Below are 23,359 nucleotides of genomic sequence, written 5' to 3'. Positions count from 1 at the left end.
AATGAAGCAATCCAACCATATTTTTAGTCTATTCTTTTTTTTTTAAGTTTATTTATTTGAGAAAGAAAGATAGCGTGCAAGCAGGGGAGGGGCAGAGAGAGATGAAGAGAGAGAGAGAATCCCAAGCAGGTTCCGCATGATCAGAGCGGAGCCTGATGACGGACTCAGACTCATGAACCATGGGATCATAACCTGAGCTGAATCAAGAGTCAGACATTTAGCCAACTGAGCCACCCAGGCACTTCTAGTCTATTCTTTTAAATTTGGCATCAAATAATAAACAGTAAAGAAACTACCAATCACATATTTGTAAGTTGTACAAGGCAAGTCTCAGAGAGTATTTTAGCTCTTTAAACTTTTTTTCTACTTTGAATTGAAGTATAATATACATACAGAAATGTTCATATAAATGTGTCACTTAGCCCTGAACACACCTGTGTATCCAGGTCATTACCTCCACCAAGGGAGTTACTGTCCTGACTTTAATGGAATTATTCTGTGTTTAGATTCCTTTTTATTTAAAGTGACTTTTAAATAAAGTGATTTGTCAAAATATGGCAATGCTAAACTATAAAACCACAGACAAATTTTTGAGAAGAAAGCCTTTGCATTTTAATCATACTATATTTTCTTCAAATCTTTAAAAAAAGAACCATTAATTTGTCATTTAATTTATTATAAATTTCTTATTCTGTGGTAAGGAAAAGCAAAAAATGATTCACAGTTAAGAAGTTGTTTAAAAATAATGTATGTATGGCTATAAGTTAAAATGCATGCTCAGAATGAGTTTGATAATCATTAAAAGGGTATAGATTTATATTTAGAAATTATTTTATTTTCAGTAAAATACACAATATTTCCATATGCATACTAAGACCATGTAAGGCTCAGATACTGTTTACATAAAATAACAGAACCAAACATTCTGGTGGAATATGCTTTGTCCCTTTGAAATGCTAATGTTTAACATATACACAAAATAAAAAGAAATTTACAGTGAAATTCTTCTAATTCATATGACATAAATCTCTCAAAAGGACATATGTGCTTATTTATCTATCACCTCAAATAACATTTTAAGTGTCTGGACAATTATCCTGATTGGTCACCCACTTCCCTGTTTTAACTGGAAATGAGGTGGGAGGGGCACTGAGTTACGGGATTTACGGTTATTGTGTTCTCTATTTTATTAAAAAAATTTTTTATGTTTATTTTTTGAGAGAGAGAGAGAGAGAGTAAGCTGGGGAGGGGCAGAGGAAAAGAGAGAGAGAGAAATCCCAGGCAGGCCCCACGTGGGGCTTGAACTCACAAACCGTGAGATCATGACCTGAGCCAAAACCGAGAGTCAGATGCTTAACTGACTGATCCACCCTGTGGCTCTCGTGCTCTCTCTTTTAAATGTAAGAAAAACACATTTCTGTGTCAAAGGGGCAGATCCTGAAAACATCTTGCAGACTAGAATCTCTGTCTTCTTGTTTAGGGAACAAACAGTATTCTTCACTCGCTTTCGGCAGTTCACTAAAGGAGAGTTAGATTTTCAAATAGAGAAGGAGAAAACAGGAACGACACACCTAATTTCCCTCTGGCCTAGAAGACTTAGTGTAACAAAATGCAGGAGACCCGGGTTCTAGTTCTAGTTCTTTTATTAATCAGCTCTACAAACCCGGGGAGGGAATAGTCAGCTAACTGCTCTGAGTGTTAATTTCCTCCTCTGTGAAATGACGGGTGTCATCTGCAAGTTCCTCACAGCCTGAGGAATCTTGGATGATCATTGGAGTGAGTAGAGGCAATCCTCAGTGTTAGATTCAATAGTCTTGCATCACCTTGGTGCTCTGAAGTTAAAAGTAATCAGAGTGAAAATACCTATACCTACAAATAGAATCAGTGCCCTCATAGACAGGTATGTGCTTTATTAAAGCTTATAAAAAGAGACTCTAAATACATCCCCAAATTAGCTCTTTGAAGACAACAGAAACAGTTACACATCTTGAAATCTAATTAGAAGTGGACAATTGCTTTACAAAATGATCCTTGGTTGACAGGTTGCTATCTACCCTAAACAATGGATCTAGAATATCCCTTAATAATCTCACAAAAAATACAGACGCTTAAAAAAACACTTCATCCCTTTGAGAAAAAGTAACTTTATTCAGCTTCCAGTTTTTATGGACAGTTTCTGGGATACTCATGAAATCTGGTTTGAACTTACAAACTCATTCTACATTAATACAGAAATTACAGGCTGCCTGTTTCCATCTAAATATAGCACTAACTGGTTGGCAGGGTATGGGAAGGACCTTCAGGTACCCCATATAGAAACGATTCTGGAACCACACAACAAAATTGCAAATGCAATAGTAGCTATAACAGAGAGACACATGTGGGGTGTTCTGGAGTTGTACAACAAACTGACTCCATCCATCCTGCTCCTTGGTAATACGAAGTGTTGTTCTAGGTCTTTTCCTGTGGGCCCCAGACTGGCCAGCTGAGGCAAACCAAAGCCTCATTTATTTTTCATGACTAAGTACTCTCAGTAAGCTGTGCAAAAATCTATTACTAACTCTTTCCCCTTCAATAAGTTAATAGCCAGGAGAAAGGGGAAGCATTGTATTTGGGTGAATGAGCAAGCTTTGGAATTAGAAACATAACCAACATTAATTTGGACCTAACTCTAAACGAAAGGCCCTATATTTCATTACTGAAATCTGTCATCTAACTCTAACCACACTGATGTGACAGAAATGACAATGATACTTTCCATGATTTTAAGATCCTGACACTTGTATTATTTAACTCCATTAAAGTCTTAGCTGGACTGATGTCTGGATTTGATTTGAAGGGGGAGGAGGATGAATTTAAGGCCTATAAATAGCATTACTTTTTATCTTCAATGTCATTCATGAATTTATGTTTTTTAAAACAATGAAGTATTTCAATTCATATGTTGTGATGTTTCTTAATCCCTTGTGGAAGTATTAATAAAGGCCTGGAAGTAAAAGTTTTAACTAAAAGAAAGGTGGACACCAAAATTATGACTCAGATCAAATTATAGCACTTGAGCAAGTTACAAAAAGAAAAAAAATTTCTTTCTAAGCATGCATACAATTCATAACATGATGCATATGGACACCAAAGCAGAGTAATACAGTTTGAATGACACGCGAGCGATTTGTCTAAGATTGTTTCCATAAAGAGGTGAGCTGGGGTTTTGAAGAGTATGTTCTGGCAAATTTCTGCCTTCTCTGAACATTTGCCAATACTATTTCTGGAGTCGGAAAGAAACACATGAAAAAGATTTGGATCTTTCTAGGGGCATTATGCAATTAAAAGTTGTTGACGTACCTATTGTCAACAATTCCTAAAATATCTCCTTACCACAACAACTACTAATTTTCACGGGAATAGTGGAACCTCTCAGGGTAGTTCCGCCAACTCCCCAAACTTCATCAATTACTACCATCTCGGAAAAGAAAAAGAACAGCTCCGATTTTAGCAGTCCTCATTCACTCCTAATGTTTTAAATCTAACCTCTGGTAAAAATTAGGTTCGACTGTCCAACTGAGTTTGCTAGAGCCTTTCATAGAATAACCCTGACAAGTATTTCCACGTTTGGCTCCTATGCCTTCTTCTTACTCTCCAGCCAACTTAGGCCTTAGCCACCTTGAACTGCTACTTGCTCTTCTTGAACATGCTACCCATTTTCATGCTTCCATGAGGTCATTACCTCTGCCCCGAACTCCTCGCTGTTACTGCCTCTTTGATGAAATCCTTCTCATTCTTAAGGCCCAATTCAAACATTACTTCCCCTTGCATCTCTTGCCCAGATTTCTTTCTGGGCAGAACAAATCTCTTGCTCTTCTGTGTTTCCATGGAAATTTGCACATTTGGAACTGTTAGAAACTCTTAGGGTACAGTTTTATAGAAATTTGCAATTTTCAGGTTTACAGCCTGATAGAAAATAAAGTTTTAGGGGGCAAGGTCAGAAGTGAGTCTCTTGCAAATATTTATATTTATTAAAATAAACAGTGTCAGCATACTTAAAAAGAGAAAATAGAAAAAAAACCCCTCAAAACGCTTTAAATTGGTGATAATGGGTATTACTATTCCCAGTTACCCTCCCTTGTTTGCTAGAAGCTTCTGAATCTCCCTTCCCTATAATCCCACATGTTACTGGTAAATTAACTTTGTTTCATTGTAAGTGATGTGCACACAACAAATATGTGTATGCTTTTCCTTTCTTTGGGTGGCTCTGCATTAGACGTGATGGTTTCCACTTTATAACTTAGACGTATACGCCTCAGCCACCCAGGTCCCACTGACGTCACTGAAATGACTCATTTGGATGCATGAGATGGAAAAAGATTTGGGGAACCCTACTATTCTTGGCTGACAATTCTCAAATATGCTCCCCCAGATCCAGAATGACACTGTGCTGTCTTAGAGCTGGTGCCTAGCGTCACTCTGTGCTAAAGCAGATATTGTCAGCTTGCTCCACACATCTCTGGCTTTCCTTCTCCTCACAGAAGTTGCCTGACTACAGTTCTGGGGCCTGGCTTTCCTTTCTCTCCTCTTTCATGAAATTTTACTGCAAAAACCTCGCTTTTTTCTGCCATCTGCTTTACCAACCACATCTGAGTATTTTCTAACCTTAAGTTCTTTCCTTTTCTAATTATCCACATCAAGAATGATGACTGGGGTTGAATCTTTCCCAGTTGGAAACTTAACCCCCTCCTACCCTCCCCCCGCACCATACACAAGAAACCTCTGTTATTTCTGACAAAAAGACCGCAAGACTGTTAATTCATTGAGGGCAAGGCTTACATCTTACTTGAATCCTTGACTCTCTGGCACTCGGAACCCATCGGTTCTGCCACTGAAATCTCTCTTGCTCGTGGGCCTCCTTTCCTTCCCACTGCCACCAGCAGGGCCTCCCTGACTGTCACTTAAGATTGATTACTGCAGCTGCTTCCCGACAGGTCTTCCTGCTGCCAGCTTCACTGCCTTTCAAACCAAGAGACTGCCTTTCAAACCAAGAGACTATGAATTTGACCATGCTACTGTCAGGCTTAAAATTCTTCTGGGATTCCCTCTGACTCTTCTCTCCCTTTTTAGCCTCATCATGGGGCATGCCCTCACTTAACCCTTTGTTTTAGTCACCAGACTACTTGCAGTTTCCAAAATGCACCACAGCCTCTTAAAAGTGTCTCTGCTTGCAATGTTTTCTTCTCCTTTAATCCCTTAAGCATTCAGCCTTGTTATCCTCCCTGACTCTCCCCCCAAGGGCAGAAGGCAGCAAACCTACCTCTCTGATTCTCTCTAGTGTGGCTCTAACACAAGTCACTCTTTACTTGGGTGCTTCTCCAATTCAACTGTGACCTCCTTGAAGGTAGAGGTAAAGCCTTCCTTCATTCACCTTTCTAATTCTGACTCCCTACCTAGTGTTTACCACATAAATGCTCAATAGTGTTTGCTAAGTGAATGCTTGGCTGCATTAGAACGGTCAACATCTTCACTTACCTACTTATCTCTCATCTCAATGGCAAGATGCAAACTACCATAGCATTCATTCTTCCCCCGTTGCATCCTGACTACATTACCCTCAACAGATGATGCAATCTACTTTGGCAGATGTATTGGGAAGAGTTAGTTATAGATAGGGACTGGGGATGTCTATGCAGCCAAATGACAGATACCACTTACAGATGCTTAAGGGAATCCAAGGATAGTTCTGTGAGACTGTTTAAGATAAGTATGATAGAAGATTCATAGCTCTTGACAATTTCTATATACAGATTGGTTATATTTAAAATTTTTCGGTACCTTCATAAAGTAATTAAAAACAAATGAAATGGCTGTGAAGCTACCTTAATAATATACCAAGAGAATATAGGGCAAAGGGCTATGAAACTATAAAATCTAATACCATCTTTTGCTTATGATAGTTCTGGAATGTCATTATGTAAATCTTATTATTTTTGAAAAGTAAGAGCTCTTTTATGAAACGGAAGTCCCTCATCATGCAGAGTGGAATTGCACACCTTAGAACTCTATGATGAGTACTATGTACTCATTTGTAAAAACCAAGACATGAAAAGAAAATGATAGCATATTATAGTTTGGAAAATGGAACGTGAGCCACAAAACTTGAAGAGAGTCTTAATGCGATAAACAGTAAACTAATAATCATTCCTAGTTTCAAAGACAAACCTAATGAAGTTACTCCAAAGAGAGGCCCCAGCTCGAACGTTCTCTTCGATGCCTCTGGTACCCCATGGTTGGTCGTGGTCAGAGCAGAAGCCACTGCTATTGATGTCCCAATTACACCGAACAAGTTTTTAAAGCAGGAAACCAATTCTAGGCAAATACTCTTTCAAAGACATTCACTACAGATGAAGCTGTTCTGTCTGCAAATGCACACAACTGTTTTTATTTCTGCTGCTTTAGAAGTGTTTTCCTCACTTGATACTCACTTGATCCTCACTTGATGTTGATGTCTACCAATGTATAAATTTACTTATACTGTGTGGAAATGCAATAGAAATGCTTGGTTGGGCGCCTGGGTGGCTCAGTTGGTTAAGCGTCTGACTCTTGATTTCGACTTAGGTCATGATCTCACAGTTTGTGAGTCTGAGCCCCATGTCGGGCTCTGCGCTGGGTGTGGAGCCTTCTTGGGATTCTCTCTCTCACTTCCCTTTCCCTGCTCGTGCGCTTGCTCTCTCTCTCTCTCTCTCTCTCTCTCCCTCTCAAAATAAATAAACTGAAAAAAAAGCCTAGTTAACTGGATTTCTCCTTTGCCATTGGTAAGGGAGCCAATGTTCTGCCCTTAGAGTAGGCATTGCAGTGTGGTATAAGCTTTGCTGTACCAAAGGCGAAGGTCCCCAAATATAGCAATTTCAGAAAAGACCTTTACTTTATCATTCTTATTTTATTTAAATAAGAAAACAAAATGCAAAATTCCAGTGCTCAGATAGTGGGTGGACATTTAAAAAATAAAATATAGAAAATAAAAACATGTTAGAATATTAAAAGGGTACAGAAAGTAGAGCTTCTTTTCTCTACTCCAGGGCCTCTCTCAAAGGCAACTACTATCAATAGCTACAATGGTATCTTTAAATTGTTTAAACTGTGAACCTATTTAAGAAGTTTAATAAAAATATTGGCTAATATGGAACTAAACTTTATTAATTCAAAGTTACTTTATTTTGCCTGAAAAATAAAATTTAAAAAATTTAAGCATTTGAAAGCAGAGAGAGAATACAGGTGTCAATAGGACATCAGAAGAGTCATTCAAGACTCCAATAGGGTTTCTTCATCAGCTCTGAGACAGTTTTTTTAAAATAATTTTTTGAAGTTTACTTATTTATTCTGAGACAGACAGGGAGAACATGAGCAGGGGAGGAGCAGAGTGAGAGAGAGAGAGAGTGAGAGAGAGAGAGAGAGAGAGAGAGAGAGAGAGAGAGAGAATCCCAAGCAGGCTCTGCAGGGCCAGCATAGAGCCCGACGTGGGGCTCAAACTCACAAAACTGTGTGATGGTGACCTGAGACTGAGCCCAAATCAAGAGTGGGATGCTTAACTGACTGAGCCACCCAGGTGCCCCAGCTATGGGACAATTTTTACGTGTAGTCACACATAACACTTTTAGAGGGGCAGTCTGTCTGGCAACAGCATTTTTATATATCTGAACAGGATAATGATGTTTAAACACATACATAAAGAGAGTTGTTGATATCAATTCTCTATGAGAATATCTTACATGCTTTATGAATTTGTTCATTAAGCTTAGAATAAATGAATAAGTAGGCCTAAAATCTCAAGAAACAATAAGAATGGAGAAAGAGTGGGATTGGGGGAGGAGTGTCATACATTCTCAATCTAATTTATTATAGATATACAGTTGACCCTTGAACAATATGGGTTTGAAATGTATGGGTCCAACTTACAGGCAGATTTTTTTTCAAAGAATACAGTAAGTACAGTGCTGTAAATGTATTTTTTCTTCCTTATGATTTTCTTAAGAACATTTTTTCTCTAGCTTTCTTTATCTTAAGAATACAGTAATAATACATACAGCATACAAAATATGTGTTAATCAACTGTTTATGTTACTGATAAGTCTTCTGGTCAACAGTAGGCTGTTAATAGTCAAGTTTTAGAGGGAGTAAAAGTTATATGTGGATTTTTGACTGCATGCTTGGTGTTGGTGCCACGAATCCCCATATTGTCCAATGTCTCTTTTATTAAGGAAAAACAAACAAACAACTCAGGGGCTTCTAGGTGGTTCAGTCGGTTGAGTGTCTGACTTCGGCTCATGATCTCATTCATGGCTTATGAGTTTGAGCTCTGCATCAGGTTCTCGGCTGTCAGCACAGAGCCTACTTCAGATCCTCTGGCCCTCTCTACACCTCCCCAACTCATGCTCTCTCTCTCAAAAATAAATAAACATTAAAAAAAAGAAAAAAACTGAAAAGAATATTTTCTCAGTGAGTGCAATAACACATAGAATCATAGGAAAAGATCTAGGAGGATTTAACAATGGTTATTTCTGGATGGTGAAATTATAAGTGTTTTGCCTTTTTGCTAATTTACTTTAAAAATGAATGGGACATTATTTTTCATTTTGTAAATGCATCATAAAGAAATCCTACATATAAAACCTTTCTAATCTCCTCAAGTTTTTTATTCCACTTGGCTAATACAAATAAATGATTGGTAGATTATAATTTGCCAGTGACAAATAGGCAATAAATACTTTGGAAAAAAAGATGCTAGCTTAAGAACAAATTAAGCAGCATTAAAAAAGAAATGAACAGGGCGCCTGGGTGGCTCAGTCAGTTGAGTGTCCGACTTCAGCTCATGTCATGATCTCACGGTTTGTGGGTTCGAGCCCCATGTCGGGCTCTGTGCCGACAGCTCAGAGCCTGGAGCCTGCTTCGGATTCTGTGTCTCCCTCTCTCTCTGACCCTTCCCAACTCACGTTCTATTTCTCTCTCAAAAATAAATAAACATTAAAAAAATTTTTTTAAAGGAAATCAACAGAGTTGAGGACAAAGAATTTAGAGTAAGGAGGATGATCATTTCAATATTTTGTAGATGTGTGTCTCCTAGGGAAGACAGGGAGAGAAAAACACGTAACAATAACTTCAGAGGGTAGAGATAATTTCTCTAATGTTTTATTTATTTAAAAATGACCACAACCTTTGAGAAGATTTCATAAATTAGTTTTGTGTTCCAAATCAGGAAAGGATAATGGCTAGTATGTTTTTTATATATGGCAGCCAAATAAAGTTTTCAAATTTATTTTTATTTTTCTAAATGAATTACCTAGTGTTTTATTTCATGATCCTTCACTATGTCAAAAAACAAAACAAAACAACAAAGAACCAAGAGAAAACTTAACTGGGAAATGAAGAGGTCTCTAAAATGATCTCTGTATGCCAAAAGTCTATGTTAATCCACTTTTTGACTCATTTTTCTTTGTGAAATATCATTGGGGGCCAGCCCCCTCCCCCCTATCTGAATCTTCCATAACTCTGTGAAGAATTTGTGCATTATACATGTAAGACATCATAGTCAATAATGATTCCAAGGTGCTTACCTCAAATCTTAAGGCCCTTTTAAACCAATTTCAGTAATTTTCAGTATCCAAAGAGTAACTGATTTAAAATTACCTATAATTTGCATATCAATGTGCTTATTTTAGTCTTTATATTACAGCTCTAATCCTGATTAGCTTTTTTTTTAATGTTATTTATCTTTGAGAGAGAGAGAGAGAGACAGAGACACAGAGACAGAGCACGAGCACGGGAGGGGCACAGAGAGAGGGAGACAGAATCCGAAGCAGGCTCCAGACTCTAAACTGTCAGCACAGAGCCTGACGTGGGGCTTGAACCCACAAACTGTGAGATAATGACCTGAGCTGATGTCAGACACTTAACCCACTGAGCCACCCAGGTGCCCCAACACCAACCCCACTGCCAATTAGCTTTCTAACCTTAGGCAAGAGACATAACCTTTCTGTGTCTTAAATTCCTCATCTACAAAATGTAATACTAATATTATATGTATACATAAAACATTACCTATTATGGGTTTGTTATGAAGATTATCTAAATTCATGTAAAAAGATTGTTTGGGAATGTGTTGGGCATGTAGTTATGTATAAGTTGCTTGTATTACCATCATCATTATTGTTATTAATTAAGATGTTCACAGGTAGAGTATACTCTCCTGTGAATTTATGAAATGACAATTCTCTCATCTTAAGAAATGTCAAATTGAAAGTGGCATATATATTTAAGATAAAATATACAAGTCACTTAAAATTATGTTACAAAAAATAAGATTTTTTTTCTTCCTTTAAAACAAATGTTTCCCCGCATGTTAGAGTTCATAAATTGCTCTGAAACACACTTTTAAATTAAGAAGAACTAATGCACTAGCTGTATGTTTACTCTCAGATAAAAGAAACTTCAGAAATAAAAGCTCATTTTAGGGAAAAACAAGAAAACTTTACTTTGAAATTTATTACCTGTCTCTACTACAGTAGATAATCAATACGCCTTTGGTTGGATGTTTGGACCTAATTATGTGTGTTGGCACTCATTTCCGCCCCCCCCCCCAACGACATTTGAAACTCAATAGCTCAGATTATTTTTAAAGAGCTCAGATTTTAACCCAAATCTTCCTATCTCTGCCTAAATTTCTCCCAGTGTGCCTCCTTATTCGGCTGTGTTTGCCATCTCTTTGGCCTATCCTATCTCGTATATTAGAAACTGAAAAGGGAACCGTAAAAAAGAATCTCAGGAAGTACCAGTGGGAAGAGGCCAATGTAGTGTGGGAGTCTAGGTGGCCAATTCTGATCTCAGCACTAAGAATTGGGAGTGTGTTGTAGATCAGGAAGAAGAGCTGCATTATGGCACACCCGAGCTAGGTAAAATAACCACCTGGTAAGACTCAGCCTAAAAGTAGTGGGTTTAGCAAAGGTTTAGTAAAGAAGGTAAGTCATATTCACCTCATAATGTGACACTGGGCCTTTTAAGAAGGTCCAGAGACCCATGACATAGGTACTATCACTGCACTCTTTAGGAGAACAAAAGGGGAAGTGACAGCATTCTCTTCTGGGAACTCACTAAAGATCACTAATTTGACACCACCAAACAGCCAAAGTATATCCTGATTTCAGCTGAGGAAGAAGGTGCTGTAGAAGACTGTAACAACAGTGGTCTGGTGTCATCTCTGCCCAGGTGAAAACTTCCTTCTTCTACAATTTCTGCCATACCTCTCTTTTTAGTTATATACAGTGGGTGGCCAGTTATTCTTCCATCCCCAACTTGAATGTGAATGTGAACACACTATTCGGACTCAGTGGAATTTTGGTCCTAACCAATAAACACTATGATTGGATTAGAGAACAAGAAAATTAAGAGGCTGTAGCAAGAATTTTTCATTTGGGGCAAAAGGATATTAACAATAAGTAAAACATTTTGTCTTTCTTTCTTCAGAACAGAAACCCACTGTGGAGCTTCTTCACTGACATAGTATATATGCAGAGGTGGGCAGGAGCTGGTTTAGCAAAAAGTCTAGTGAAGTATGAGCTTTAGCAAAAGGTCTAGGGAATTAGTACGAGGTTTAGCAAAAGGTCTAGAAAAGTCAAAGCAAATCATAAGACTGCATGGGGACAACTTTAAATCTTCAGAGGTCTATGTGATTACTATTAACAGCGTGTTACTCTAGAGAGAAAAAGAAAACATTAGCATCACTCCTTTCTTATTCGTTTTTGTTTTTCCAACGAGAGAAAAATAAGATTACGTTAAAATGCAAAGAATGTTAGAATAGGAAGAATATTATTAATAAAGTTAACCTTATTAACTTTATGAAAAGGACCTTATATTCTAGCCTCACTAGGACAGTCTTATTTTATACCTCTTTTTACAGAGCTATTATTAACAGCACCCCCTTCCATTGTTAAACATGTACTCATTAGATAAGTTATATGGTTATGCTGTCTATAATAAAATGCCCTCATTTTACCAACAGGCCAAAAATCTGTTTCTCCATCACTGACCAACCACACAGGTTGAATATGCAACTGCTGAGCTCCCAGGCCATTGCTTCGTCACTTTACCATTCTCCTCTATCAACGTACAGGACTGACTGTTCAGTAGCAACAGACATATGGAAGCTGTGGATTTCAGTTAGAGGGCAACAAAATGACATAGCTACTTTAGAGCTGCCTGAGTCACTGCAATTTACCAACGTGGAAACAATGCCGTGAATGTCAAACTGTGGTCTACTGCTAACTCCACCACAAGGGAAAATCCACTCATCCTCCACATCTCTGAGTCTACTGTTAGCTACATGCAGTGGGTGGACAGCTAGATGTTTCCATCCCCATGTCAGGCATGAGCATGACCATCTCGTTTCTAGGCTCAATATACTGTTTCCACTCACAAGTACTATACTAGAGTTGGAATTAACTTGCCATGAAGAATTTTTTCAGTTTAGAAGTGAGAACTGTAATGCATACGTTAAATCATTTTATCTGTCTTCCTTAGAAACTTAAAATGCTCTCTATTTCCTTTTGATTGATCTTACCAACTGATGTCTATTTTAATTTTTATTTCAAGTTGTACAAGTGTACAAAAGATGTTATTTTAAAATCATAAGCCTCGTTTCCATGAAGCCAGAACTCTATAGAAATTTGTTAGTGGTAAAAAAACAACAACAAACCCATCTTATTTCCAATTGAAAAAAAAAAGATCCAGTTTATAAAAAGGGAAGTAAAAAACATGAGTGCTTACAGAGGTTTCCATATTAAAGATAATTTCCTGAACTCTAACATAGAAGGTATGCTTTTAAATTAGCAAACGAGCTTCAAAATGCCTATAAACACTGCTAATCAATCAGTAAAACAATAGTTTAGAGAAAATTGTTTGTATTAGCAACTTAGTGATTAGTGACACCAAATCACTCTTTTCAAAAAGAAAAATTTACTCACTCATTAATAATATAAACCAATTCACTGATAATTTCAAACATAACTGCATCTTGTGCTTTTACCACAAAAGGGAAATATTTGTTTCTCTTTAAGAATCCTTGAAGAAACTGTTAAAGCTTTAACCACTTATTTTTATTGGTACTTATCCTGACAAGTTTTTATAATAACGTCAAAGAAGAAATAAATAAGGATGATATTTAAACTTAGGATGTAAATGTATATATGTGTATGTGTGTAGATGGACTAATCATCAATTTATATTTAACAATTTTTTCTAAGGAGGGTAGAGAGTACCTCCTGTATGAGACTAAATTTAAATAATAATTTAAAAGTAATTATTGCCCCTTAAGAATTATGGTAATTGACTATTTTTTACAGACAAAGGTGGCATTAAATGCATTATCAATTAAGTGATACGTATCTAAAACTGTTGAATTTTCACTGACTTAATTACTAGTAAACTACATCAACAATCATTCTGGTAAACAACATATTTGCAAGAATTCTCTACTAAGGTTAAGTATGTAGTCTACAATTACAAAACAAAAGGCAACTGGCCTACATGAAACAAACCCACTTGTTTTCACTACCTCTTTCATCCACTGAGCTGAAATAAGTAACCAACATTCTCTTCAGTTAATATGATTATAAATTTAGAAAACTATCATAACAGAAAAATATATGGTGACACAAATAAGAACATCTTAACTAAATACATATCAGCCCTTTAAGTAGTTTCCATGTTTGTGCAATGATTTTGCACTAGACTAGGAAATAATGAGAGTCATAGTAATTCAACAAAAGGACAGAGACTGTTAAAGAAACAAATATTTCCCTTTATTTGATTACATTACATCTACTCATGGGATATTCAAAGTAATTGAAATTCTCAATTTACAGGCCTATAAATAATGCTATTTAACTGAAATCCAGTCAGCAAATAGCAACACGCATTTGAAAAGTTTACTCATGGAATTTCCACACCAGGTCAGTTTAGCAGCATGTAACAGTAGATTCAGAATTGTCACTATTTAAGAATCAGAACAGTAACCCTCAAGAGTATTTTACCAATAATTAGTTTGCCTTACTCCTTTGCCAGATGCACATTGGTCGGTTTTGCTCCAATAGGTATCCCATGTTTGTGCAAAGTGTTAATCAAAATCTCCCTCATTTCGTTGTTGTAGGAATCAAAGTCAAACACATTCCGAACCACACTGGAAAGACCTTCCGTGGGAAATTTCTGTATTAAAAAAAAATTTCCTTATTACATATGTGATAAAATATACAGTGTTATAAAAATTTATAAAACTGATAGAACAATAATGATCAAATAAACTTTAGCAGATGTTTACTAGCCTGGTCAGATAATTAGATAGGAGGTAATATATACATTTTCTTTTTAATGTTTGCTGTGATCTTGGTATTTTCCTTTTCGAATGAATATTAGAATTTGAAGGGGAACAGTTCTTTCTCTCAAATGTTAAATCAGTGCTCAGATCCTGTTTGGTGACTTCCATTGCTTTCTGAAACCTCCGGCCTTTAAAATGAGTAGCAGATTGACCAAATTAAAAAAAAAAAAATGCTATTCACATAGATAGAACAAAGTGTTGAGTATCTGTACAGAAGTATTTAGAGAAGTCACAGGTCTATGAATAAATGAAAGAATAGATAAAGGAGCAAGAAAAGAAGGGAAGAAGAATATAAAAAGTACAGTGAATAAAGAAACCAAATGGCAGAGGGAAAGAAAAATATTACTAACAGCTACATTTACACTGGTTGTGCACTCTGGGTCCCTTGTTGGCTGTGTCTTGATTTTCTTTAGGCACTGGGGTCTGAGCTGGACTTTTCATGGTTTTAATATGCAGAATAAAGCTTTTTATTTCCCTTTCTAGATTTTCCTTAGAGAGTTGGGGATGGGTCAGAGGTCAAGAGTCATTAGGGTTGTGACTTTTAGCTTAGAGACCATTATTTGTTATAAAAGTAGACCTGACCTGGGTTTTTTGTTTTCTTCACGAAGGTGGACCATATATTGTACACAGCTACAAAGAATTACATTCTCCTGCCCATTTATTCTATCTTATAAAACTTTCTTACAGTATTTACAGGCATTTAATAAATACTGTTCTTATTGTGTTTTCTATATTCACATCTTTTGTTTTCAAAATGAAAATATTTTTCACTCAGATACCTCATGCTTGTTGTATAAAGTCAAATAGTGGTAAAGTTTCCCTGCTTGTCTCATTCTGTCTTCCCTCACCCCCCAAAAAACTTCCACCAAATTTCCTAGCTCCTTGGTAATGGCCATGGCACAGACCTTCACTTACATCAATTCAAAGGCTTAAACATAAAATGTTCATCAGTCTTCCAGATTTAAAATTTAGATTACAAACACTTCTTATTATATCACCTAAATTGGTATTATATTTTAGAAACTAAAAGACTTGGTATAAATTAAGCAGTCTAAAAAAAAGAAAAGAAGACTGATGGTTTCTTTTAAATCTTTATGCACAGTCACGTGCCATACCTGTAAATGTTTCACTATGTTGACGACTTCTCTGGTAGAATAAGGATAATTAATAGTCCCCTGGTCAGCTAAACTCCTCAGTTCTCCAAAGGCAGCCACAAGCTTCTGAAGGATGGGCTCAGGCACATCTGGTCCATATTGCCTGAGCATTTCAAGCTCTGAATGGGGTTTGGGATTATCAACTGCATGGCAGCTAAAGATATCACCTGTAGGAAAAAAAAGATTCACATTCAGTATGCAAGTAATCCATTATAATGCCATAGGAGATACAGGATGGTCATTTAAAGAGACCTTGGTTGTTCATCAAAGCACTTCTATTTTTAAATATGTAAAACTGCACAGAAAGCCCGTCCAATGATAGAATGGTACAGAGAAGAAATGACTAGAACAAAAGAAAAGGAAACTGACAGATGTGTGATTTATTCTTCATAGATTTCTGTTAAAAATTATATAATATTTAAATACAATTTCACTGGGAGATGCTCAAATATAAAAGCCAAAAATAGAGAGGCCTGTGTCTCTGCCAATCCTACTCCTTTCCCCCACAGGCACCCAATATTAACAGTTCAGTATTTGTTCTTCCATAACTGCATTAGTCTTTTTAAAAATACATGGGACGCCTGGGTGGCGCAGTCGGTTAAGCATCAGACTCTTGATCTCACCTCAGGTCATGACCTCACAGTTCATGAGTTCCAGTCCCACATCCTGCTCTGCACTAATGGTGTGGAGACTGCTTGGGATTCTGTCTCCCATTCTCTCTGCCCCTCCCCCTCTTGTGCGCACGCATGTGTGCATGTCTTCTCCTTCTCTCTCTCAAAATAAATAAATTAATTAAAAAATACATACATACAAACACAATTTTGGTGATTTATTCATTTTCTATTAATTGGAAAATACTCTTCATACAGTTCTGGAATTTTTAATTTTAACACATGTTGAACATTTTCAGAAATGACATACATCTGTCTCATATGCATGTTTCTTTATGTATACCAAGATGGGGGAATTAGTATCACTGCTCTATACACAATTTATATCTCGTGCAGATTGCTAGAACTTACACAAAATATTTCAACCATAATTTAGGCAACTGAGATTATACTAGTACCATATAATCTATGCTCAAGAGAGATGGGTTTCTCATATTAAAAGTTCATGTAATTCTACTGATGCACAAACCAAGAGATTGGGGGCTGAAGGAAGTTAAAGTAAATAGCTTTGCATTATTTAATATGATCATTTTATGTTTTTTAAGTTTATATATTTATTTATTTATTTTGAGAGATAGAGAGAGCGTGTAAACACATACATGTAAGTCAGGGAGGTGCAGAGAGAGAGGGAGAGGGAGAATTCCAAGCAGGCTCCATGCTGTCAGTGCAGAGCTGACACAGGGCTTGATCCCATGAATCATGACATCATGACTTAGGCTGAAATTAAGCCACCCAGGTTCCCCACCCAGGTGCTTAACTGATTAAGCCACCTAGGTTCCCCAATATGTTCATTTTAGAAAGAACTTTCTAGTTTTCAAAAATCATTCAAATCATAATTTATCATTATTACATATTTATAAAAGTAACTGAATAAAACACAAGCCATGATAACTTCAAGCTTGTAGCTCATAGACTAAACCTGTTCAAACACAAAGTATATTTTTTTGCTGAAGATCAAATGCAACATGAATGTAAAATGATAATTAACCACTCATTCATTCATCAAGTAATTATTATTTTTTCATCAAGTAATTATTAAGTATCTTCCATGACCCAAGTACTACTCTAGGTATTTTATATACATCATTGATCAAAAACACAAAAGTTCCTGTCCTCATGAAGTTTATGTTCTGGCAATGAACAGGAAGTATAAATATTAGAAACCATTTGTTTCAGAGAAGAAAAAAGTCATACTATAGGATATCAGAAATGGTAATGATGGTGGAGGTGAGACAGGTAGTCCTTGTGGAGAAGGTAACATCTGAGCAAATGCAGGTATTGGTGGGGAAAGAGCACTTCAGGCAGAGGATACAGCTAAAGTGAAGACCCTAAGGCAAGCATACTTCATATGTTCAAGGAAGACACAGGAGAACAGAATGGCTGAAAAAGAATGAGTGATGGGAAGAGCATCATAGAATAGAACCGACATGAAGTCATGGAGGTAAGAGGATGTGGGAGACATATTGAATGCTCTTCTGTATAAATTCTACACAGGTACAAGCATATTCATATATACATATTCCTCTTGCCTTTTGGTTTTTTAACTAATTCAAATGGCAGACTACTCTTCTGACTTATTATTTCACTTAATATATTTTAAAGATTTTTTTTTTGATCAGCATAGGTAAACTTACCCCATTCTTTTTTTAACTGCTGCATAGCACCCTAGTGTGTGGATAGCACAGAGTTTCTTTATCCAGTCCCATTTGGATGGACATTTGGGTTGTTTCCATTGTTTTGCTACCATAAACAATGCCATATTGCCTATCTTTGTATTTCAATCATTGCATGGGTGAATTCTCTTGAAAAAATTCACTGATACAGAATTGCTAGATCAAAAATCCTACTGAGCCTGCTCGATGTTGAGTATGAAAATTACTGGTATCTAGAATCACCTACTTGCATAGAGAAGTGAATTCCTTCTTAAAGGCTCTTGTTGATGGAAGTCTGTCTCAGGGCCTCTCTGATCCATGTTAATCAGTCTCCTCAGAGCTGGTCTCAAACTCTTTCGTACTTATGGGGATGTGACAAAAACCAAACACTGAAAACCATTTCTGATTTTGTGTTTTATTCTAAGAGACCCCAAGCAACAAACATAGTATAACTGTTTGAGCAGTTACAGGCTCTGGAATCAGACAGACTTAGATATGAAGCCCAATTCTCATATTCCTTGTGTAAGTGACTCCAGAAAAGGTGACTCTCTCTGAAAATCTGATATTCTCCTTCTCTCAAAAGGAGATAACACATACTCTCACAAGGTGTTTGCGATGATGACACAGCACATGGTAGCATTCAGTGACAGCCACCTCATACTGTTACTAAGACAATATTATTATTGTTATTGCTATTGTTTCTGTTATTGTTATCATTATTATTTTACCCAAAGTGCCGAAGAAATCATTGCCTAAGAAAGGAAATCCAGGTCTGTTGGCCAGAACAATCATTCTAAAATCAGGATGAATCACAATAACGTTTTCTCTTCCATTGACATTAGCAGAATCTGAAAAACATAATTTCTCCTTAGTCTTTATTGATATTTAATAATTCTTAAGAATTTCAAGTTACAGCCTTTAAAATAATATAAGTAGTCAATTAAAAAAAAACCCTAAAAATCTGATTGTGTCAACTTGGTTATGGGGAAAAAAAAACTTCCTTGAGAAAGTTTGCTTAAGAACAGAACACTGACTACACATATACTGAATTTTACAGGAACTTATATTTTTATGTACATTCAATGTAAATCTAAAAAGCAAACTTGCCCAAATATTATCTTACAGTATTTAAACTTGGCTTGAGATACATTATTCCTTAAAAAAAAAAAAGAGGTAAGAATCTATAACGAAGGATAATCCAAAGGATACCCAAAAGATAATCCAAACATCCTTCTATTTTCATCAAATCAGTAGCTGCATCACTTTGCTAACAGCCTGCCATCATGCAGCTAGGAAGTGATTCCTGGTTTAGACTATGTGCCCTGAAACTTAACACAGAATAAAGGTCTTGAACACCTAGTCAGCTCATTTGTGCAATGTTGATTTATTTCCAATTAAAGGATTCTACCTTAGTTCTTAAAATAGTTTCTTTTTTTTTAAATTTTTTTTAACGTTTATTTATTTTTGAGACAGAGAGAGAGAGACAGAGCATGAACGGGGGAGGGTCAGAGAGAGAGGGAGACACAGAATCTGAAACAGGCTCCAGGCTCTCAGCAGTCAGCACAGAGACCGACGTGGGGCTTGAACTCACAGACCGCGAGATCATGACCTGAGCCGAAGTCGGACGCTTAACCGACTGAGCCATCCAGGCGCCCCTAAAATACATAGTTTCAAGTTGACTGAAGCTTTCTTTGTCTTAAGGAAACTGAATATGATATTCTACTGGCTGATGTACATTTCAGATAGAACTGCTAGTCTGGACAATAATTTCAGATGGTAAAAACTTTATTGTGATTATTTTAAGAAGAAACACTTGTCATCTGGGTTTATTTAAATTCCAGCTTTTAAAATGAATAGTTATGTAGCACCTGCAGTTTTATTTGAGATGAGCCTGTACGAACCTACACTTCTACTTTTTAATATAATCTTTCAAATATGCCATATATTCGTGTACTAAATACAATCAACAATCTTAATGTTTGATCTCCATTAATTTAGCAGTGGTAAATAAACCAGTATGTGTCACAGGCAAAATTTAATTAGTTAGTTAATTAAAATGAAAATGACAATAAAAAATAAAAACTTAAAAAGGAAATAAAATGGAAAACATAGCCTGAGAAGTGATGCTTTATGAAACCATGTTCAGAAGAGCTTCAGGGGCTCTTGTGTTTAAAATGTTGTCTACAATTAAATTTGAATTTAAAAATTAGGACGACTCTTTTTCTTCTAAACTATTCTCCAAAAATGTATTGGATAATGTAAAGGGTTACCAAGAGATAATTACTCTTTAACTACAATTTTGTTTCAGCAATTCTTTCTTGTTATCCATTTACTGTTTTCAAAATGCATCTATGAAAGTCAGGCAGAATTTTTTTTTTTTAATGTTTGTTTATTTCTGATACCGAGAGAGACAGAGCATGAGTGGGGGAGGGGCAGAGAGAGAGGGAGACACAGAATCTGAAGTAGGCTCCAGGCTCCCAGCTGTCAGCACAGACCCGACGTGGGGCTCGAACTCACAAACCGTGAGATCATGACCTGAGCTGAAGTCGGTCGCTCAACAGACTGAACCACCCAGGCACCCCAAAAGTCAGGCAGAATTCTAATCCTGAAAGTCTGAATGATCTAGGAGATCGTATTCAGGCTGTCGAACTCAAATGCTCATTTCTCCCACAAATTCACTGTGAAGTTGAAATATTAGAATATCTTTATTAGTGCTGAGTTTCCTAGGCTCAGAAATAGCCATCTTGAAATACTAACATCTAAGAAAAACCCCTCTGGTGATGCACCTGCACATTTTTAATGGGGTTTTCTTTACATCCTCACTTTGCATACTGAAGGTTTTAGTTATTAGTCTCAATTTGTTTGATTACCCTGCTATCGGCTATATATATTTTCAGTGACTAGTTATAGATGTTCAAGTCTTCTCATCACACAAAAAAATTAAATTAGAAACTAGAAAAGGGGCACCTGGGTGGCTCAGTCTGTTAAGCGTCCGAATCCGGCTTAGGTCATGATCTCACAGTGTGAGTTCAAGCCCTGCATCGGGCTCTGTGCTGACAGCTCAGAGCCTGGAGCCTGCTTCAGATTCTGTGTCTCCCTCTCTCTCTCTGCCCCTCCCCCACTTGTGCTCGGTCTCTCTCTCTCTAAAATAAATAAGATGTAAAAAAAAAAATTAAAAAATTTAGAAACTAGAAAATATTCTGACATTACATTAGACAGTTTTTCTTTGTAGGTTAAACAGACTGATGAGATTCATCGATCTACATTTTTGCTAACAAGAAAAAATTCAATCAATCAATCAATCAATCAACCAATCAATCAATAAAAGGAAGAAGGTAGTCCAAAACAGAGGATAACTTCTTCCCGAGGTAGGAGTGTGTGTGTGTGTGTGTGTGTGTGTGTGTGTGTACACATATTCACATGTATGTATGACAAATATATATATAATAAAATGCCTGGCAATTTTTCTAATTATAATGAGTAATAATAACATTAATTTTAACATTATAAGCAATAGAACATGCTAGAGCTTTTTAAAAAATTCAGATAATGATGAAGGAAATTAAATTACACACAAATCATGGACAAATGAGTATAATAAAAATGATATGTTAGGGGTGCCTGGGTGGCTCAGTCACGTAAGTGCCTGACTTTAGCTCAGGTCATGATCTCATGGTTCGTGGATTTGAGCCCCATGTCAGGCTCTGTGCTGACAGCTCAGAGCCTGGATCCTGCTTCAGATTGTGTCTCCCTCTCTCTCTGCCCCTCCCCTGCTCACGCTGTATCTCTCAAAAATGAATAAATGTTAAAAAACATTAAAAAAATTATATCTTAGTATTCTCAGAGTAGAAAAATATAAAGCTGATTTGACCTAAAACTACTATGAAAATTTTCACAGATGCTCTCTGACTATAAAAATGTGAGACAAAGATTGATTCAGATGTATTGATTTTTATAAATGACTGTCAATGCTGACAACTTTAGTTATATGGAACTTATGTTTGTTACTTGTAGAAAAATGGCCAGCTAAGTGTGTGATTTGATACCAAAGATGTGAAATTTGCGTATACTGAAAGCTTTTTTATACTCACTTGCAACAATGCGTCTTCCATCTGCTAGAATCATTTCTCCATTTTCTACTAGAGTTTTTAAAATACAGGTGACATTTGTTGGGGCTTTGTCTGCCTCATCTACCACCAGAACATGACCCAACTTTACTGCTTTAACCTTTGAAGACAGAACATTTATCATAAACAAAAAAAATAAAAGCAAGTGTCTTTAAAATTTTTTCACTCATTGCTTTGGATTTATACTAGTAGCTAGTTTTACTTAAGTTATGGATACACTATCACAAAAAAAAATGTGTAGCAGAGCTGGAAACAAAATTTATAGATCACCTCTAAAAGCTTCACATAGGTACTAAATTGTTAACTCTGCAGTAATCAATTTATTCCCCTTTGGCAACATAATTATTCCTATGTTGGTGATGTCCACATTTCACACCCCAGAGTAGGTGAGATTTAAAACAAGCGAAACAAATACTGAAACTAGAGTTCCATGGAGGTTAAGAAGACTGAGACATCACAATCAAGAGTGGATATCAGAACACTGCATTTGTTATGGCTCTAAAGGAGTGGGGGATTTCAATAGATTAGAATGGATGGTCAAGAGGTGGGTATTCAATATAAAGGGCATCCATCACTGGTCAAACTCAAGAAATCCTGAGGCACATTGAGGGAAGAGGGAATATGAGTAGTCTATCTTGGCTGAAGCAGAGGTTAAATGTAAGAAAGAAAAAAGAAAACAGGGTCTGAAAGAGTAGATCAGGTCTCTGTTAATTTGTCACCAGAGTGACAAATATGTACTTTATCTCATTAAGTAATCAATTCGTAAAGATTTATGAGTTCAGGCATGATAGGAATGGAGGCTGGAACTACACTTTAGGATGTTTAATCCTGCAGCGATATGCAGAGTAGACTAAAAGGGGATTGCCATAATAATCTGGTAAAAAAGTAGTTTGAGGGACCTGGTTTTAAGGGAAGAGGCATGGAAAAGTGGAAATAAAAAGTATTAAATTGATCTGAAGAGTTTTCTTCTTTTAAGTTTTTAAAATTTATTTTGAGAGAGAGAGTGCACATGGGGGCACAAGTGGCAGAGGGGGAGAGAGAAAGAGGGAGAGAGAGAATCCCAAGCAGGCTCACAGAGCCTGATGTCGGGCTCGATCTAATGAATTGTGAGATCATGATCTGCGGTGAGATCAAGAGTCGGATGCTTAACCCATTGAGCCAACCAGGCACCTTGATCTGAAGTTTTTTGGACATATAATCTATAGTCTTGGCAACTGATTACATGGGAAGTAAGGAAAGGAAAAATAAGGAAGAATCCTAGGTCTTAGGTGTCTGAATAAGTGGTGACGTTATGAAGAGAAAGGTAAAAATAAAAGCTAGGAAAAACTCTTAAAAACATTTTAAGAGG

At 36.6% G+C, this 23,359-nt stretch overlaps 1 protein-coding gene across 3 annotated transcripts in view; it reads right to left on the bottom strand.

Annotated features, from left to right (window-relative positions):
* The window catches only part of VWA8 (von Willebrand factor A domain containing 8), a 363,734-nt gene that overhangs the window by 128,672 nt on the left and 211,703 nt on the right, over positions 1-23,359 (bottom strand). For all 3 annotated transcript variants that reach the window (XM_047859419.1, XM_047859262.1, XM_047859340.1), the window contains 4 exons: positions 21,976-22,111; positions 18,613-18,732; positions 15,523-15,728; positions 14,087-14,238 (listed from right to left, as the gene is read on the bottom strand). In XM_047859419.1, coding sequence (XP_047715375.1) covers positions 14,087-14,238; positions 15,523-15,728; positions 18,613-18,732; positions 21,976-22,111 — 614 coding nt within the window. The remainder of the gene's footprint in view (positions 1-14,086; positions 14,239-15,522; positions 15,729-18,612; positions 18,733-21,975; positions 22,112-23,359) is intronic.

This window comes from Prionailurus viverrinus, chromosome A1 (assembly GCF_022837055.1).
Source record: "Prionailurus viverrinus isolate Anna chromosome A1, UM_Priviv_1.0, whole genome shotgun sequence".
Taxonomy (NCBI): Eukaryota; Metazoa; Chordata; class Mammalia; order Carnivora; family Felidae; genus Prionailurus; species Prionailurus viverrinus.
Note: the sequence above shows the minus strand (reverse complement) of the source record. Positions and strands in the feature narration are given on the sequence as shown.